The sequence below is a fragment of the Palaemon carinicauda genome, chromosome 22 (assembly GCF_036898095.1).
Source record: "Palaemon carinicauda isolate YSFRI2023 chromosome 22, ASM3689809v2, whole genome shotgun sequence".
NCBI lineage: Eukaryota > Metazoa > Arthropoda > Malacostraca > Decapoda > Palaemonidae > Palaemon > Palaemon carinicauda.
This window is the reverse complement of record NC_090746.1, coordinates 21,939,666-21,956,686: the sequence shown is the minus strand read 5'-3', so window position 1 is coordinate 21,956,686 and position 17,021 is coordinate 21,939,666. Positions and strand designations below refer to the sequence as shown.

The 17,021-nt window shown below is 47.2% G+C and overlaps 1 protein-coding gene across 1 annotated transcript in view; it reads left to right on the top strand.

Annotated features, from left to right (window-relative positions):
• The first annotated feature begins 1,237 nt into the window (after positions 1-1,237).
• The window catches only part of RtcB (RtcB RNA ligase), a 266,421-nt gene continuing 250,637 nt past the window's right edge, over positions 1,238-17,021 (top strand). The window contains exons 1-2 of the mRNA XM_068346064.1: positions 1,238-1,383; positions 4,176-4,280. Coding sequence (XP_068202165.1) covers positions 4,185-4,280 — 96 coding nt within the window. The 5' untranslated portion in view covers positions 1,238-1,383; positions 4,176-4,184. The remainder of the gene's footprint in view (positions 1,384-4,175; positions 4,281-17,021) is intronic.

Below are 17,021 nucleotides of genomic sequence, written 5' to 3'. Positions count from 1 at the left end.
AAATATATTCCTTTTATAGTCTTGCTTTATTCCTAAGTATGTCAAGCTTTTTACTACTTTTATTCCATCTATGTTAACTGGCATTTCTTTCATGTTGTAAATCATAATATTACTTTTTTTTTCTATTAATTTCTAACCCACATTTTTTACCAGTTTCTACTAATATCTGGATGTTACGGTTTGCATTATGTATATCCTCTGCAATTATTAAGGCTTCATCTGCAAAAATAATGATTCTACCTTTATTAATTGATTTCTGAAACCGCTGCCTTCCTCTTCTATTCTCATCATGGTAATATACGTAATTAGTTTAAAAAGTGAAGTTGATCCTGTGCAACCCGGTTTTATTCCACTCGTAACCTCCATTTCTTGTTCTATACCCTCTCCTAAGTCAATGCCCGTAGTATCTCCTTGATAAATATTTGCAATTGTACTTATGATTTTGGTGTTAATTCTACATTCTTTTAAAACTTCTATTAATACCTCCCTTTTTACAGAGTCAAATGCTTTACTGAAGTCTGTCGCAATTACTATTAGGGGTTACTTGTTTCTAAAGCTCTCTTCCACACTATACTGTAATATAAAGATACTGTCCTCTATCCTGCCTCCACCTGATAATCCTTCTTGACATTTATTGTCTTCTTCATTCATTCTTATGTGATTTTCTATTTCCTCTTTCACAATCATCATGAATATTTTATACGAAATATTTAATAGAGTTATGGGTCTTAGGTCTTTTGCCATTGGCCTTTTTTTCTTTTCAACCATCTTCGTTCTTGGCTTCTTCCACATATTTGAATTTTCTTTTTCGTCCAACTCATTTTGATAACATTGCTGTAAGGTTTCAAGACATATTTTGCTTTTTCCTAGTGCCTTATAGAGCTCGGGTTTAAGGCCATCTGGTCCTGCCGCTTTTATTTTGCCTTTAGTTTTCCCATCCAATTCTTTACTTTTCTACTGTGATTTTTGGATTTATCATTGGTTTTTATTTCCCCTTTTGTTACCATTACAAGGTCATAGTGTTCCCTAAGTATGTCCGGGATATTATATCCATCTATTCCTGTGATGTCTTCCTGGTGCGCTATTTCATTTTCATATTCTATTCGTTTTTCTTCATTCCAAACTGAGTCTATTTTATTTTCATGCTTATAATATATAGTTTTCCAGTATTTGACTAACTCCTCATTTGTTGTTATGTTGGTAATGTTGACGAAATCTCATTTTGACAAAACCCAAATTTTGACACATGATCGCCGCGGACAGCATTATCGAACGATAATAGCAAGAAGTTGACGACTGTCTGCCTGGTTGTGCCGCTGTCGAAACGTATCAAAACAACCAAGCTTGTGTCTTCTCATCGTTGTGTAAAGTTCTACATTATCGGTAAAAAGTTTTGTCATGTCTGTTATGTATTTTCTGGTTGTATTGCACATATCTTTGGATAAGTATAGGTTGTGTTTGCTGACGAATGGTTATATGAAATATCTAAAAAAAAATTCATTACATCACATGTTGAGAACTTTGCCTTGTCTAAGGCTAGGATGCTTGATTACCCAGGCGTACGTAAATGTAGATTATCTTTTAATTTTTTTCTTAAGCGTATCGTATTTCACGAATTAGAAACAAATTTGTGCAGTTATAAACTACCAAAGACAAACTTTGTATAGTTATCGAGCCTCTATTAAACTCTACCCAACCTTATTAGTGAACCTTAATTGGTTCGACCATATGCAAATTATTTATGAAAACGCAATATCGCTCATGTGTATTTGGCCACATGCACGATTCAGTTGTCTATTGCTTACTATTAACAATATCGCAAGAATAACAGGGATGTGTTCGGCTGGGTGTCTTGATTTTTGTTCATGTAAGTGGTGCGAAATCAAAATATCATAATTACCTATAATTCATATCACATCCCTGAGATGGTTTTTTTCCCAGCTGTGGCTCACTTTGCTTGCAAATAAACACAACTTCACAGCTTCCTGGTTCTCATGGGCGGTACATAGATGTGCTGTGCGAACCATCCCCATGGGTCGCGGTATTTGTTTACGAGAGCACGCTCACCATTTACTCCACAATTATGCAGTCCTGCAGCTCTCCTCTTTTTGTACAGTAATTAGGAGGTTCTTTAAATGCTGGGAAAGCAAAAATTAGCAAGATATGTTGCGAGAGGTGGGGGAGGGGGAGAGGTTGGTGGAGGAGGCATAAGCGACATGGAACCGACATCGTCAACATAGTCAATCAAAGAGAAGATCGTGACGTCAGCGTATATTTGGTATATTTTCAAAATATACTAAATTAAAAATTATAATTACTCAAAAGTGTCTGTATTTGTGAAATGTATAATCTGTATTTGGTAAATATTTCATATAAATCATATTAAAGTGTATTTTGAGAATGACTAGTTTTCCAAGACTGTGTTTTGCTACACTAACGCCATCTATTGACCACTGCCTAAGGATGCCTGCCAATTTCCCGCCAATGAAAGCTGTCATACGCTGCAAAAATAGTCTTTCTCGTTAAGAGTTTCTTTAAAAAAATAAGATTTATTGTGAAGTATTATCAAATAAAATATATAATTCACAAATAGTGACACTTTTGAGTAATTGATACATTTGTAATTTAGTATATATTTTGAATAAATTATATACCAAATGTCCGCTGATGTCACGAACTTCTCTTTGATTGACTACGTTGATGATGTCGGTTCCAGATCACTTATACCTCCTCCATCAACCCCTCCCCCTCCCCCCCTCCCGCAACATATCTTGCTATTTTTATTTTGCTTTCCCAGCATTTAAAGAACCTCCCAATTACTGTAAAAAAAAAAAAAGAGGAGAGCTGGAGGACTGCACAATTTTGGAGTAAATGGAGGGCGTGCTCTTGTAAACAAATACCTGGGTCGCTAATAAAGTATCGTAATTACCTATAATTTATGTTACGTTCCTTAAAGTATTTTCGCTCTGGTGTAGCTTGCTTCTCTCACAAATAAACATAATCTCAAGGTTCCTCTGCTTGGCAAATGGCACATGGATTAGCTGCACACACCAGTCATGTTGGTTATTATTTTAGGGATATTTTATTTATTCAGTTAAGCATCAATAGTTATACACTGAACACACACAGCATGAATGTATGCTAAATTTTGGAATAGTTTTAATTCCTCTCATGGAGATGTCATCTTCAGCCTGTAGTCATACTGGAACTGAAGAGGCAGTGGAAAAAGTAGCTCTTGTAAAGCAATTTCTGGGAACTTGTACATAGATATTCTTTAAAGTAATTTTTTCTCCTTCCTAGGGTATGAGGATAAAATTCCTTGAAATTATATATAAAACTTGGGCTGTATATGAGTTTAGTGAGATTGGACATGAGGTGTGGTATGACAATGAAACAATATCCAACAGAAATATTTTGTTTTTCTTTGTTTCCTTTCCTCATTGGGCTATTTTCCATGTTGGAGCCCCTTGGTTTATAGCATCCTGCTTTTCCAACTAGGGTTGTTCTTTAGCAATTAAAAATAATAATGATGATAATAATAATAATAAATGGCAGGGCAGGATTAAAGGTGAAACTATAAGAGAGATTACTTAAGTGCCCTATGTGGATGAGATCATGGAGAGGGTTTGGGCATGCTCATCGCACTCCTTAAGAGAGATTAGTTCTCTAAACTTTTAACTGGGCTCCGCAAGACACAGGGAGAGTCGGAAGACCCAGACCTACATGGCTGAGGACTTTAAAGCGTGAAGTAGGAGATGATGCATGGAGAATTATTGATTTAAAGCTCAATATAGAGACGAGTGGCGAAATCTAACCAAGGCGCTTTGCGCCAATAGGCATAGAAGATAATGATATGGTACAAACATATGGTCTTAATACAATAAATCCATCTTCTAATCATCTGTGTATTTTGTCTTTCTGGGGAAAGGAAAATCTCAGCTTTGAGTTAAATGAACTGACCTAGCCCCTCGTCTCTCCACACATGCACAAACAACTCGACATAACAGCCTTGCTTATAAGTTCTAATAATTGAATAACTTTTGCATGAAAGTGAAGTATCTAGGTAAAATTTTTATTTATTTAAAAGGGATTCAGTTTGAACCTCTTTAGTAGTAGAATTTGGTGATAATTTCGACTATTAGTAAATGTTCATGGTTATTTTTTTCTACATTCAGACAAGGAAGATGGTGGTTCGACAGTACAATGATGAACTCAAATACCTTGAGCGCATCTCAGCACACTGTTGGCGTATCAAGAAGGGTTTTCAACCAAATATGAATGTAAGTTTCCATGACGTTGCCTAGTGATTTTTATCTGATATTTAAAGAAATTTCTTTTCCATTGATATATACAGTACTGTAGTTTTGCATATGTAAAAGTCTTTTATATTTATTACTGTAATGTCAAAGAAAAAGAAAATCCTGTGTAGATTACGTAATATGAGGTTGAAAGGAAATAAAAATACCTGGATGTAGACTATGTCTGTGGGATTCAAAGGGTTAATAGAGTACATTACATAAGATTATGATTTCCTTTTATTTGTAATGGGGGATATGTCTTTTTGCAACCTTATTTTCTTGGGAGTCTATTGATGTTTTGAAATTAAAATTGCAAGATAGTACTGGGCTAAACTATAGTCTAACTGGCTACCAATACACGTAATTTAATGTAGAATTGTTCCCATACTAACAGACCTTCCGCTATTTATATTGAATATTACTTCGGCGAAAGCTGGAAGGCAGCCGTTAGATTTTAAGTGCGAGGTGGCAACCCTACCTAATCACTAATAGTGGGTAGGTAAGGGGTGGATGGGGGGTTCCTGTCCACCTATATCTACTCACGGTTCAATGAACCACGTCACTTTTTTCTTTTGGCTGGTAGAGAGCGAGCGTCTCCTCTCTCTCCCTTCAAGGATTAGCCATTTACCACTGTTGCTTTACGCTCATTCTTCTCTTTCCAGATAAGACTTGAGTTTTTACACGATGTTCCACTCCAGAGTAATGTGGCGGTTTCGGATGTCGATGTTTGTTCTGCGAGATATCGGAACGATTCCGTGGCGCAGACGATTCCTCGAAGGGGATTTTCTGCCTCCACAGAGGGGAGGATTCTTTGATTCTCTTTATTTTTTTCCTCAGTGCTTCATGACATGGTTGCGAGGTCAGTGGCTGTAGTTGCGGTTGATGTCTTAGCTGTCGACTAAGTCTACCTCATGTTTGCCCTTCCTTCGTCTTCTGCTGACGATGAGTCTTGTCTCCTTCTGCCGATGTCGTCGTCTCCCAACATTCCGCAATTTTACTCTCCCTACAGGCAATGTTTCAGCCTGCGTATACAGCTCCGCCTGTTGAGAATTGCGAGATCAAGGACGATTGTCAACCCACGGCATACTTGACAATTGCCGGATCAACAGACTTTCCTTCTGTTCAATGATTGCAGGGGAGAGACTTACCACCTCGTCTTCCTGGTCGGTCAGGATGTCGTTCGCGACAATCCAATGATGAGTTCAGAATCTATTCTGTTCAATGATTGCAGGGGCGAGACTCATCCCCTCGTCTTCCTAGTTGATCCGGTTGTCGTTTGCAAAAATCAGATGTCAGACACCCATTAGGGTGTCTTTTCTTCTTTTTGAAGACGAACTCTTGTCTGTGTTCCCTTCGGAGGATTACACTGTCAGGATTCCCGTTAGGGAAATCCCTTCGGGGACTACTCAGAATTAAGTCTTCGCTTTTACTCTAGCAACATTATTTGTTCCATAACTGGAATACAAACCTACGCTATTTATTTAGGGGTATTACTTTTGGCGAAGCTGAAATGACGAGCCATTAGAATTTAGCGAGGGTTAACTACCCATACCGCTAGTTAGCGCGGGTAGTGGGGGATTAACTTGCTACTGCTCCCACTCACACTCCAGTGATTTAGCTCGCTTTGCTTTTGGCTCGGATGGTGTACGGTTGTTGCCGTTCCTCATCCTTTGCTGTTATAATTGGACTGCCATTAATTCTATTGTGCTCTCTCTTTGTGTTAGTGTGTGTGTTAACTTCTGCGACCATGCTCACCTGCCCTGGACTTGAGGGCCGGCCCTGCGGAACCTTCATGTCAGCCGTGGAAACCGATCGCCACACCCTTTGTCCTGCCTGCAGAGGTCAATGGTGTGATAGTGGCAATCAGTGTACAGTATTGAGTGTCGAGAGTGGTCTGCCTCCCAATGGGAGAGGTTTGGGTGACAATGGAAGAAGTCTAAGCGGGGTATTTCTCCTTCGAAGAGGGAAAAACCCAAGACCTCTTCTTCCGTCTCCCGACCTTCCTCGGAAGCTCCTACTCATTCGGCCTCTTCCGAGAGACTGTCGAGTATTGGCGTACAGTAAACCCTTTTTTGTTCCGTAACTGACATACAAACCACGTTATTTGATAGGGGTTATTACTTTCGGCGTAGCTGAAATGACGAGCCATTAGAATTTTAACGAGGGTTTACTACCCCACCGCTAGTTGGCGGCGGGTAGGGAGGGTAGCTTGCTACCCCCCCCTCACACACACCTGTGCTTGAGCTCACTTTGCTCTCGGCTCGGGTGGTAGTCGGAGGTGTCTGCTTTCACCCTCGCCTCTCTGACAGCTATTAATGCTTTTTGCTTTTTCTTTTACAGGTGTGTTTGAAGTTGGCCTCTGCTATCATGCGAAAGTGTCCTGGATTACCCGACCGCCGTTGTGGTACGTTTATGTCGGCGGTCGATACGGACCCTCACACCCTTTGTCCTTATTGTAGGGGCCAACGGTGTGATAGAACTAATAAGTGTGGTGAGTGTAGGGAGTGGTCTACCTCCCAGTGGGAGAGGTTTTCTCGGCGACGGAAGAAGAAGTCCAAGCGGGATATTTCTCCTTCGAAGGTTTCTTTGAAAGGAGAAAATCCCAAGGACTCTTCTTCCGTTGCCCAAACCTCCTCCGAAGCTCCCGCTCGATCGGTTTCTTCCGAGAAACTGTCGAGTGGTAGCGTAGGCCATAGTTCTGTTGCCCGAACTCGGGGTTCGGGAGAGGGAGTTGCCTCCCATAGCGAGGCAGCTCCTCCTCCTCCTCCGGGGGAGGATTTGAATATTAATTTGTGTACTAATGATTTGTTTCAGCTTTGGTCTTCCTTGGGGATTGAGGGTTCGCCCTCCAAGGAAGCCTTGTTTGACATGATCCGGTTGGGGCCCGCTGTCAAACAATCGCCGACTTTGGCAGAGATTGATCCTCTGTCTATCGTCAACGTTGTGGTGGCAGAGGCTTCCGATGCGGTATCTCCGACCTTTGCACCTGATCAACCTGCTGTAGCTGAAGGCTTAGTTTCTCCCTCTGCTCATCCTTCGAGAGAGGAACTAAGTCCAACAGTCTCTCCTGACAGTGATTCTTCCCCTCGGGGGAGTTCACTCACAGAGACTCCTCTGCGGAAGACTGCTGACGGTCAGCTCGCTGACCCTACGGCCCCCAGAGGGCCGTAGGGTCGCCTTCCTCTTCGCCGAAGAGGCCTTCCTTCACCTCACAAGGGTGTGAGGATGCGCCTCTTCGGTTCATCGTCTCTGCAGCAGAGGAACCTCGCCATCGTTCTCCGACTCTCCCAGCTACAACCCTGGACCTCTCTGCGGATCGTTCGTGATCCCCTTCGGTTGAAGGTCGTCCTTAAAAAGGACACGTCGACCTTCCACCCGTCAGACCTGCTGACCTGCCGGCGCCGTTCCTGGCTGCTGATGCGCTGTGGGCGCCGACACATCCTGTTGTTATGAGACAGGCAACGGTCCCTTCGGGGCAACAAGGGCGTATGCGCAAGTTGGCGCATATGTCCCTTACGCCCCAGCGCTCTCCTGCGCGCAAGCGCTCATCTACTGCCGACGATGCTCCTGCTAAAGCGCGCCTTCAACCTTCTGCGCGCCATTGTTCTCCTCTGCGCTATTGCTCACCAACTCGCCCACGATCTTCTGATCTGGGCGCAGTAGGGAAGTTGAATACTTCCCCTGCTCGTCAGCGCTCGCCAACGCGCCGTCGATCTCCACCTGCGCGCCATCCCTCGCCAGCACGCTTCGCGCGCAGTCTCCCACTCGCGCCCACGAGGATGTGCACGCGCGCCCAACGGTATCATCGCGCGCAACCTTCCTTCTGCACACCCTCTGCTGTCTCCGAGTCGCGCTCTTACGCGCCATCGCTCACCCTCGCCATCGCCCTCGCATGCGCACCAGCATTCACCCGCGCGCGCGCGCCAACAGTCTCCGTGCGCGACCCAGGGTATTCCCCATTGCGCGAGCGCCAGCGCGCTCCCCAGGGCAATCGCCTATACACCCCCACGCGCGAGGCTACAGGACAACGTGCGACAAGGTCGCCATCGTCGCATTCCCCTCCCCCCCCCTCCTGCAAGCGCAGAACAGTGCGCTCGCCGGCAGGGGGGAAGGTTCCAGAAAGGTCCAGGGACATTTCTTCTCCATCGTCCTCTTCTTTTTAGGCGAACCCCCCTTTGGTAACTCCTCCCAGGGATCGGTCAATCCCTTTCCCTCCAGAGGGAGTATCTGACGGCGCAGCCGTCAGCCAGCAGCCTTGGTTTGGGACACTGGTCAGAGCAGTCATGCAGGCATTTAAGCCTGTTCTCTCTGACCTGGGCCACAAGTCCTTGGCAGCTTCTACTCCCCTGAAGAGGAAAAGAGGAGTTTCAAACGTGGTAACTTCTCCGAGGGCAAAGCTGACTCCTTGTAAGTCCTTGAGGCAGGCCTCCTCACCCCCCCAGACTTTTTCTCCCTCCCCTTCGGACGAAGACTTCCCGTCCTCAGGGGAGTCACGTAAGGTGAGGCGTTCCCCCATCGCACCAATGAGGGAAACCCCACCTCGTGCTGGAAAGTCTTCTCGGGTAGGGGTGGAGAAGAGCCTACCACCGTCGTTGTTTGAGTCTTGCATCCCTCCCAGGAGGGAGTCGAAGGACTCCAAGACTGTACCAAAGTCTTCATCAAGTCTTAGGTCGGAGCCAGCCAGTCACTCGGAGAACGTCCGCGAGTCCCCCCAAGAAGAGCCTTTGGGGACAGGAGACTTCGCTGCTAGTCCTTCAGGAGGAGAGCTGCAGGAGTCAGAACACGCGTTCTGGCAGGTTCTGACCCTTATGAGGAATCTCAATGGGTTTGCTGACCCAGAGATTAATCCTCGTGAGGGCAAAGAGCTTGCCTCCTCCAGCCGATCCAGCGCCGGCAACAAGCTCCTCCCACCTCCTCGTGTCCAACAGAGGAGGTACTTCGACATCGTAGAGGAGACTTGTTTGGCTCTTCCCCTTCACCATTCGTTGGAAGAGTTTACCAGGGAAGTCCCTCTTGAGAGAGACTCCAACCGGCAGGTCTCGTTCTCGGCAACGGAGATCCTTAGCCAGGAGAAGGTGGTGAAGTGTGCCATGCAGGCCACTTCATGGCTGGATATCTGGCTAGGGACCTTAGGTATCCTGATACGTTCGGAGGATTTATCCAAAGAAAGTACCAGGAAGGCTATGGAGACCTTTTTACTCTCGGGCACTCGCACGATCGAGTTTCTGGCCCACCAGGTCTCGAACTTGTAGGCTAACGCCATCTTGAAACGTCAAGATGTGGTGTCTGAGAGGTTCCATCAAAAGGTCCCTAATACCGAGATCATCAGGCTCAGGCATTCTTCCTTTATGGGAAAGAACTTTTTTTAGGCCTAGGGACGTGGAGCAGGCCACTGAGAGGTGGAGGAAGTCCAACCAGGACTCTCTCCCACATGGGCTCTGACATCGAAGCCCTATAAACCTTCAGCAGCCACGTCCTACCAAGACCACGAAACCGGCAGCAGCAGCGAAGACGGTGGTGTCTAAGCCCTTTCCTGTCAAGAACAAGAAAGGCAAAAAGTCCTCCAGGGGAGGAAAGAATCCTAGAGGGAGCGTCCGAGGCCGCAAACGCTAGGATTGGCAGTCCCCCTGCATGTACACCAGTGGGGGGATGCCTACAAAGTTGCGCGAACAGGTGGCAGCAACTCGGGGCCGATTCCTGGACGATTTCCGTAATCAGTCAGGGATATCGCGTCCGGTTCACAACATCTCTACCTCCCCTGACAGCGGAGCCAGTGTCGTTGAGCTCCCCTGCCATGGGATCAGCAAGGGGGCAAGCCCTTCGGGCAGAAGTCCAGACCATGTTGAAGAAGGACGCTCTCCAAGAGGTCCTCGACGGGTCTCCAGGCTTCTTCAGTCGACTCTTTCTTGTAAAGAAGGCGTCAGGAGGCTGGAGACCAGTCATCGACCTCTCGGCTCTGAACAAGTTTGTCAAACAAACTCCGTTCAGCATGGAGACCGCAGACATGGTCAGACTTGCAGTGAGACCGCAAGACTTCATGTGTACACTGGATCTGAATGACGCGTACTTCCAGATCCTACTCTATCCGTCTTCAAGGAAGTACTTAAGATTCAGCCTAGACAACAAGGTTTACCAGTTCAAGGTGCTGTGTTTCGGTCTCTCCACAGCTCCACAGGTTTTCACCAGAGTGTTCACCCTAATATCGTCGTGGGCACACAGGATCAGCATCCATCTCCTCCGTTATCTGGACGACTGGCTGATCCTAGCAGACTCAGAGTCATCCCTTCTTCGACACTGAGACAAACTTCTGGGACTTTGTCAAGATCTGGGGTTCATGGTAAATCTCGAGAAGTCCTCTCTGCTTCCCACTCAAAGACTGGTATACCTAGGCATGATCATAGACACCAATCTCCACAAAGCCTTCCCATCAGACGACAGGATAGCAAGGCTGAGGAGGGTGGCAAACCCTTTCCTCAGACGAGAAGAACTTCCAGCCCAATCGTGGTTACGTCTCCTCGGTCACCTCTCATCTTTGGCTCGTCTAGTTCCCAACGGTCGCCTCAGAATGAGATCCCTCCAGTGGCGACTCAAGTCTCAGTGGAATTAGGGTTACGATTCCCCGGACGTCATGATCCCTATGGGACCTGCAGAACAGACGGACCTCCAGTGGTGGGTGACAGACGAGAACCTACGAAGAGGAGTGGATCTTCTCGTCCTCCCCCTGGATTTGATGCTGTTTTCGGACGCCTCAGAGAAAGGGTGGGGGGCTCACATTCTGCACCACAGGACCTCAGGCCTGTGGTCAGAATCAGAAAAGTGCCTCCATATAAATCGTCTAGAGATGAAGGCCGTATTCCTGGCCCTTCAACAGTTCCAACAATAAGTGGCAGGTCACGCTGTGGTGGTGATGAGCGTCAACACCACAGTAGTGGCTTACATCAACAAGCAAGGAGGTACCTTTTCAAAGCAGCTATCCCATCTCGCAGTAGAGATACTGAGATGGACCGAAGTCCACTCGATTCCACTATCGGCACGTTTCATTCCAGGCAAGAGGAATTTGCTCGCCGACAGTCTGAGCAGAGCGTCTCAGATAGTGAGTACCGAGTGGTCTTCGGATCATCTAGTAGCCAACAAAGTCCTGACTTTGTGGGGTTCCCCGTCTGTGGATCTGTTCGCGACAGCGTTGAACTTCAAGCTTCCGCTGTACTGCTCCCCAGTCCCGGATCCCAAGATGCTCTGGCAAGATGCCTTCCAACAACGGTGGGACAACATCGACGTGTACGCCTTTCCCCCGTTCTGTCTGATGAGGAGGATGCTCAACAAGACCAGGATATCGGTCAATCTTTCAATGACCCTTATAGCTCCTTCTGCAACTCCTAACGGAACTTCCGAGAGAATTCCCTTCGCGAAACGAGCTACTCAGACAACCACATGCCAACATCTTCCACAAAGCCGTAGCTTCGCTACGACTTCACGCCTGGAGACTATCCCGCATCTGTCTACCAGGCAAAGTGGAAAGTCTTATGTGGTTGGTGTCGTGGAAGGGGTATCTCTCCACTCGATGACACTATTCCAGCAATAGCGGAGTTCCTCGTGTATTTGCGGGAAGAAATGCGCCTTTCAGTCTCGGCGGTGAAAGGCTATCGCTCAGCCTTAAGTCTAGCCTTCAGGCTCAAAGGAGTGGACATTTTTTCCTCGCTGGAACTTTCCCTACTCATATGAAGTTATGAACTTACCTGCCCTCAGTCGGAAGTGAGACCTCCTCCATGGAACGTGGTTCGAGTTCTCAGGTCTTTTAAGAGACCTCCCTACGAACCATTACGCCAGGCTTCAGATCGCCACCTAACTTGGAAGACGGTGTTCCTACTAGCTTTGGCCTCGGCCAAGAGAGTCGGTGAACTTCATGGTCTCTCATATGACATCGCCCATTCAAGGAGATGGGGGGAGGTAACGTTCGGCTTCGTCCCTGAGTTTATTGCTAAGACAGAATCCGGGGGTGCCGGACCCTCGGTTCGACTCCTTCCTGATTTCGAGTCTTCGTTCTGTAACAGATGACTCAGACCATCTCTTACTGTGCCCCGTAAGGAGTCTGAGGCTATATCTCAAAAGAACGGCTGCAGTCCGTCCCCAGGTGCAGGCATTGTTTGTGAGCACTGGGAGGACGAAGAGGTCACCAAGAACATCATCTCGGCATGGATTCGTAGGGTGATTCATCTGTCCCTGAATCTAGACCCTCCTCCGTCACGTCGCCCTAGAGCACATGATGTCAGGGGCGTAGCTACGTCCCTGGCCTTCAAGAAAAATTTCTCAGTGATGCAGGTGCTTCAAGCTGGGGTGTGGAAGCGTCAGACGACCTTCACAGCCCACTACCTGCAAGACGTGACCCACAGGAGGCTCGATACTTTTGCTATCGGCCCTGTGGTGGCTGCACAACAGCTGGTTTAAAACCTCAGGCTCCTTAATGGACAAGTAGCAGAAGGTTGAGGGCATTGTTACCCGGCCTTAGTCTGCATGAATGAAAAGGTATGTCTGGCCCTTATTCTTTTCTTCATCCTCCCCTCTCTTGGGGAAAGCAGCATCCTGGGTTCTCTGCACAGCTGACCTCAAACCACTGCAGGTAAACCATGTTTCCTTATGTTCCTAGTATTAAGTGTAATACTGTCACGTCCCCATACCCTGACGAGGTGGTATTGGGAGAGTCCTAGCCTAAAGTTTCCATATAAAGGACTACAGGTCAACTTCCTAGGACGAGTCACACTTTATACCTTCACACACAGCTTACGTAGGCCGCAGCCCTTGCGTAGCAAGGTTCTAGCGAGGTGCAGGGACTCCTTATTGTTGAGTGCTGACACACTCAGATACCGAGTCCCCGGGCAAAGCCAAAAGCCGGGACTTTCCACCCTTCCTAATGGGTGAGTCACCCCTATTAAATAGTGTGGTTTGTATGTCAGTTACGGAACAAATGACAAATTCGTAGATAATTTGTATTTTTCCTAACTATACAAGCTATTTAATCAAACTTGCCCGCCATCCCTCTCCCCCTTGAAGTCCTACCTCTAAGCAAAGTGAGCTGAAGCACAGGTGTGTGTGAGGGGGGTGGGTAGCAAGCTACCTTCCCTACCCCCCGCTAACTAGGGGTAGGGTAGGTAGCAAGCTACCTTCCCTACCCCCCGCTAACTAGGGGTAGGGTAGTAAACACTTGTTAAAATTCTAATGGCTCGTCATTTCAGCTACGCCGAAAGTAATAACCCCTATTAAATAGTTAAGGTTTCTATAGTTAGGAAAAATAAAAGTTATCTACGAATTTGTCATATTTGTGGCCAACCCCAGTCCTCGAGAGATGGTGTTGCTTCCCCTAACGAAGCTGCCCCACCTCTCTCCCGGGTGAGGCATTATCTATGTCTTCTGTTTTGCAGGTGTAGTCGTCCTTGGAGCTTCCGGGTCCGCCCTCCATGAACGCCTTGCTGGAACTCATACTCCGGGGTGCAAATTGTCGTCGACTTCGGAGATGGATGCTGTTGGGCTCGTCGACGTCGCGGCGTCAGAGGCATCTTTTGTTGCTTCTGCCAATGCCCCTTCCCTCCAGACTCTCCAGTGGTTGCTCCGGACTTAGTTTCCCCCGTTCCTGATCATCCTTCGAGGGGGAAACTTAGTCCTACTTCTGTCTCTCCTGGGAGTGTTTCTTCCCCTTGGGGTAGTTCTCTCATAGAGACTCCTTTTCGGAGGACTGTTGCTGCTCATGCTCAGCTTGCTAATCCAACGGCCCCTAGAGGGCGTCTCCATCGCAGAGCTCGCCCTCGGCTTCACCTTAGAGGTTGTCCTTCACCATTGGTGTAAAGGTGCCGGTACAGCCTCCTTTGGCCCTACCTAAGAGTGCAGCTGCACGCCAACGCTATCCAGCTCGCCATCGTCTTGCAGTGCACCAGTACTCACTAACATCTCATCTGCACCAGTCTGCTCCTTCACTATTTACAGAATGCCCATCCTCGTCAGCGCTCTACAGGCTTTGGCATTCACTAGACTTACATCCCTCTCATGCTCGTCCTCAGCGCCTTCCAATGCTCCAGCAATCTCCTGATCACCGGCGCTCTGCAGTGCAACCTCGCCATTCTAGGGAGCAACGTTTGCCAGCTCGCTAGCGCTCACCAGCTAATCTATGCTTGCCACTGCAACTGCGCTCTCCAGCCCTAGCTTGTCAGCGCTACGAAGTTGCTGGAACAGGTGGAAGCAACTCGAGGCTGAACCGTGGACAGTCTCCGTGATTCGTTCAGGGTATTGCAGGGTATTCCTGATCAGGAATCCAGTGTCAATAGACTCCTCTGCGATGGGATCAGCAAAGGGGCTAGCCCTCCTATTAGAAGTCCAGACCATGTTGAAGAAGGGCGCTTCCTAGGAGGTCCTCGACAGGCTTCCCCAGTCAACTCTTTCTTAAGAAAAAGGCGTCTGGATGCTGGAGACCAGTCATCGACCTCTCAGCTCTTAACAAGTTTGTCAAGCAAACTCCGTTCAGCATGGAGACGGCAGATAGAGTCAGACAAGCGGTAATACCACAGGACTTCATGTGCACACTGGACCTAAAGGACGCTTACTTCCAGATCCCAAACCATCCGTCTTCAAGGAAGTACTTCAAATTCAGCCTAGACAACAGGAAATACCAATTCAAGGTGTTGTGCTTCGGTCTTTCTACAGCACCTCAAGTCTTCACCAGAGTGTTCGCCCTAGTGTCATCTTGGGCACAAAGGATTGGCATCCGTGTCCTCCGTTATCTGGATGCCTGGCTAATCCTAGATGACTTGGTGTCAACCCTTCTTCAACACCGAGACAAACTTCAAAGGTTTTGCCAAGATCTGGTGATCATGGTAAACCTTGAGAAATCCTCCCTGCTTCCTACGCAGAAACTGGTACTGTATACCTAGGCATGATATTAGACACCAATCTCTACATAGCCTTCTCATCAGATGGCAGGATAATGAATCTGAAAAAAGTCGCAAGACCCTTTCTCAGACGATAATAACTTCTAGCCCAGACCTGGCTATGTCTTCTGGTCACCTTTCATTTCTGGCCCTCCTGATGGAATTGACTTAAGACTCCCCGGACATCCTACCTTGGATGGTGGGTAACAGACGAGAATCTACAAAAGGGAGTGGATCTTTTCGTCTTCCCCCTAGATTTGATGCTGTTCTCAGACGCTTCATAAAAAGAAGGGAGGGGGCCCACGTGCGGCACCACATGATCTCAGGCCTCTGGTCAGAGTGAGAAGAGTACCTCCACATAAATCTCTTAGAGATGAAGGCCGTCTTTCTGGCCCCTCAACAGTTTCACCACTTCCTGGCGGGCCACTCAGTGGTTGTGATGAGTGACAACACCACAGTAGTGCTTTACATCAACAAACAAGGAGGTACCTTTTTGCAGCCCCTAGCCCATCTAGCAGTAGAGATACAGAGATGGGCCGAGATTCACTCGATACCACTTTTGGCACGCTTCATTCCAGGCAAAAGGAATGTGCTCGCCGACAATCTGAGCAGAGCATCTCAGATAGTGAGTATCGAGTGGTCTTTGGATCATCTAGTAGCCAACAAAGTCCTTACTTTGTGGGGTTTTGCAACTGTGGATCTCTTTGCAACAGCCCTGAACTTCAGGCTCCTATTGTACTGCTCCCCAGTGCCAGATCCCAAAGCTCTCTGGCAAGATGCATTCCAACAACAGTGGAACAGCATCGACTTTTGTGCCTTTCGCCTGTTCTGTCTGATGAGGAGGGTACTCAACAAGGCCAGAACATTGGTCAACCTCTTAATGACTCTCATAGTTCTGCTATGGCATCATGCGGAATGATTTCCGGACCTTCTGCAACTCCTGACAGTCTCTCCTAAAGAACTCCCTCTATAATACAATCTACTCAAACAACCACATGCCAACATTTTCCACAAAGCCATAGCTTCTCTAAACCTTCACACCTGGAGACTATCCAGCATCTCTTCACTCAGATAGGATTTTTGGAACGTTGCGAGCAGGAAGTCTGGATACCTGCGGCAATCATTAGCAGCAGTCTACCAGGTAAAGTGAAAAGTCTTCTGTGGTTGGTGTTGTGGATAGGTTATCTCTCTTCTCTATGCCACTATTCTAGTAGTAGCGGAGTTCCTCGTGTATTTGCGTGAGGAAATGCACCTTTTAGTCTCGGCAGTTAAAAGTTATCACTCAGCCTTAAACCTCGCCCTTTGACATTTCCTCATCGCTAGAACTTTCTGTACTCATACGGAGTTACGAACCTACCTGCCCTCAGTCTGAAGTGACACCTTCCCCATGGAATGTAGTTTGAGTTCTCAGGTCTCTGAAGAGACCTCCCTCCATTACGCCAGGCAACAGATTGCCACCTGACTTGTAAGACGGTGTTCCTACTAGCTTTGGCTTCGGCCAAGCGAGTCAGTGAACTTCATAGTCTCTCATATGACATCACCCATTCAAGGGAATGGGGTAGAGGTAACGTTCAGCTTCATCCCTTGAGTTTTTTGCCAAGACTCAGAATCCAGGAGTGACTGATCCCTGGTTTGACTCCTTCCGGATTTCGAGTCTCCGCTCTGTAACTGATGACCCTGATCATCTCTTACTCTGCCCAGTGAGGAGTTTGAGGCTGTATCTCAAGAGAACAGCCGCAGTCCATCCCTGTGTGCCTGCACTTTTCGTCAGCTCAGGGAAGAACAAGAGGAGGGTCACTAAAAACTCCAT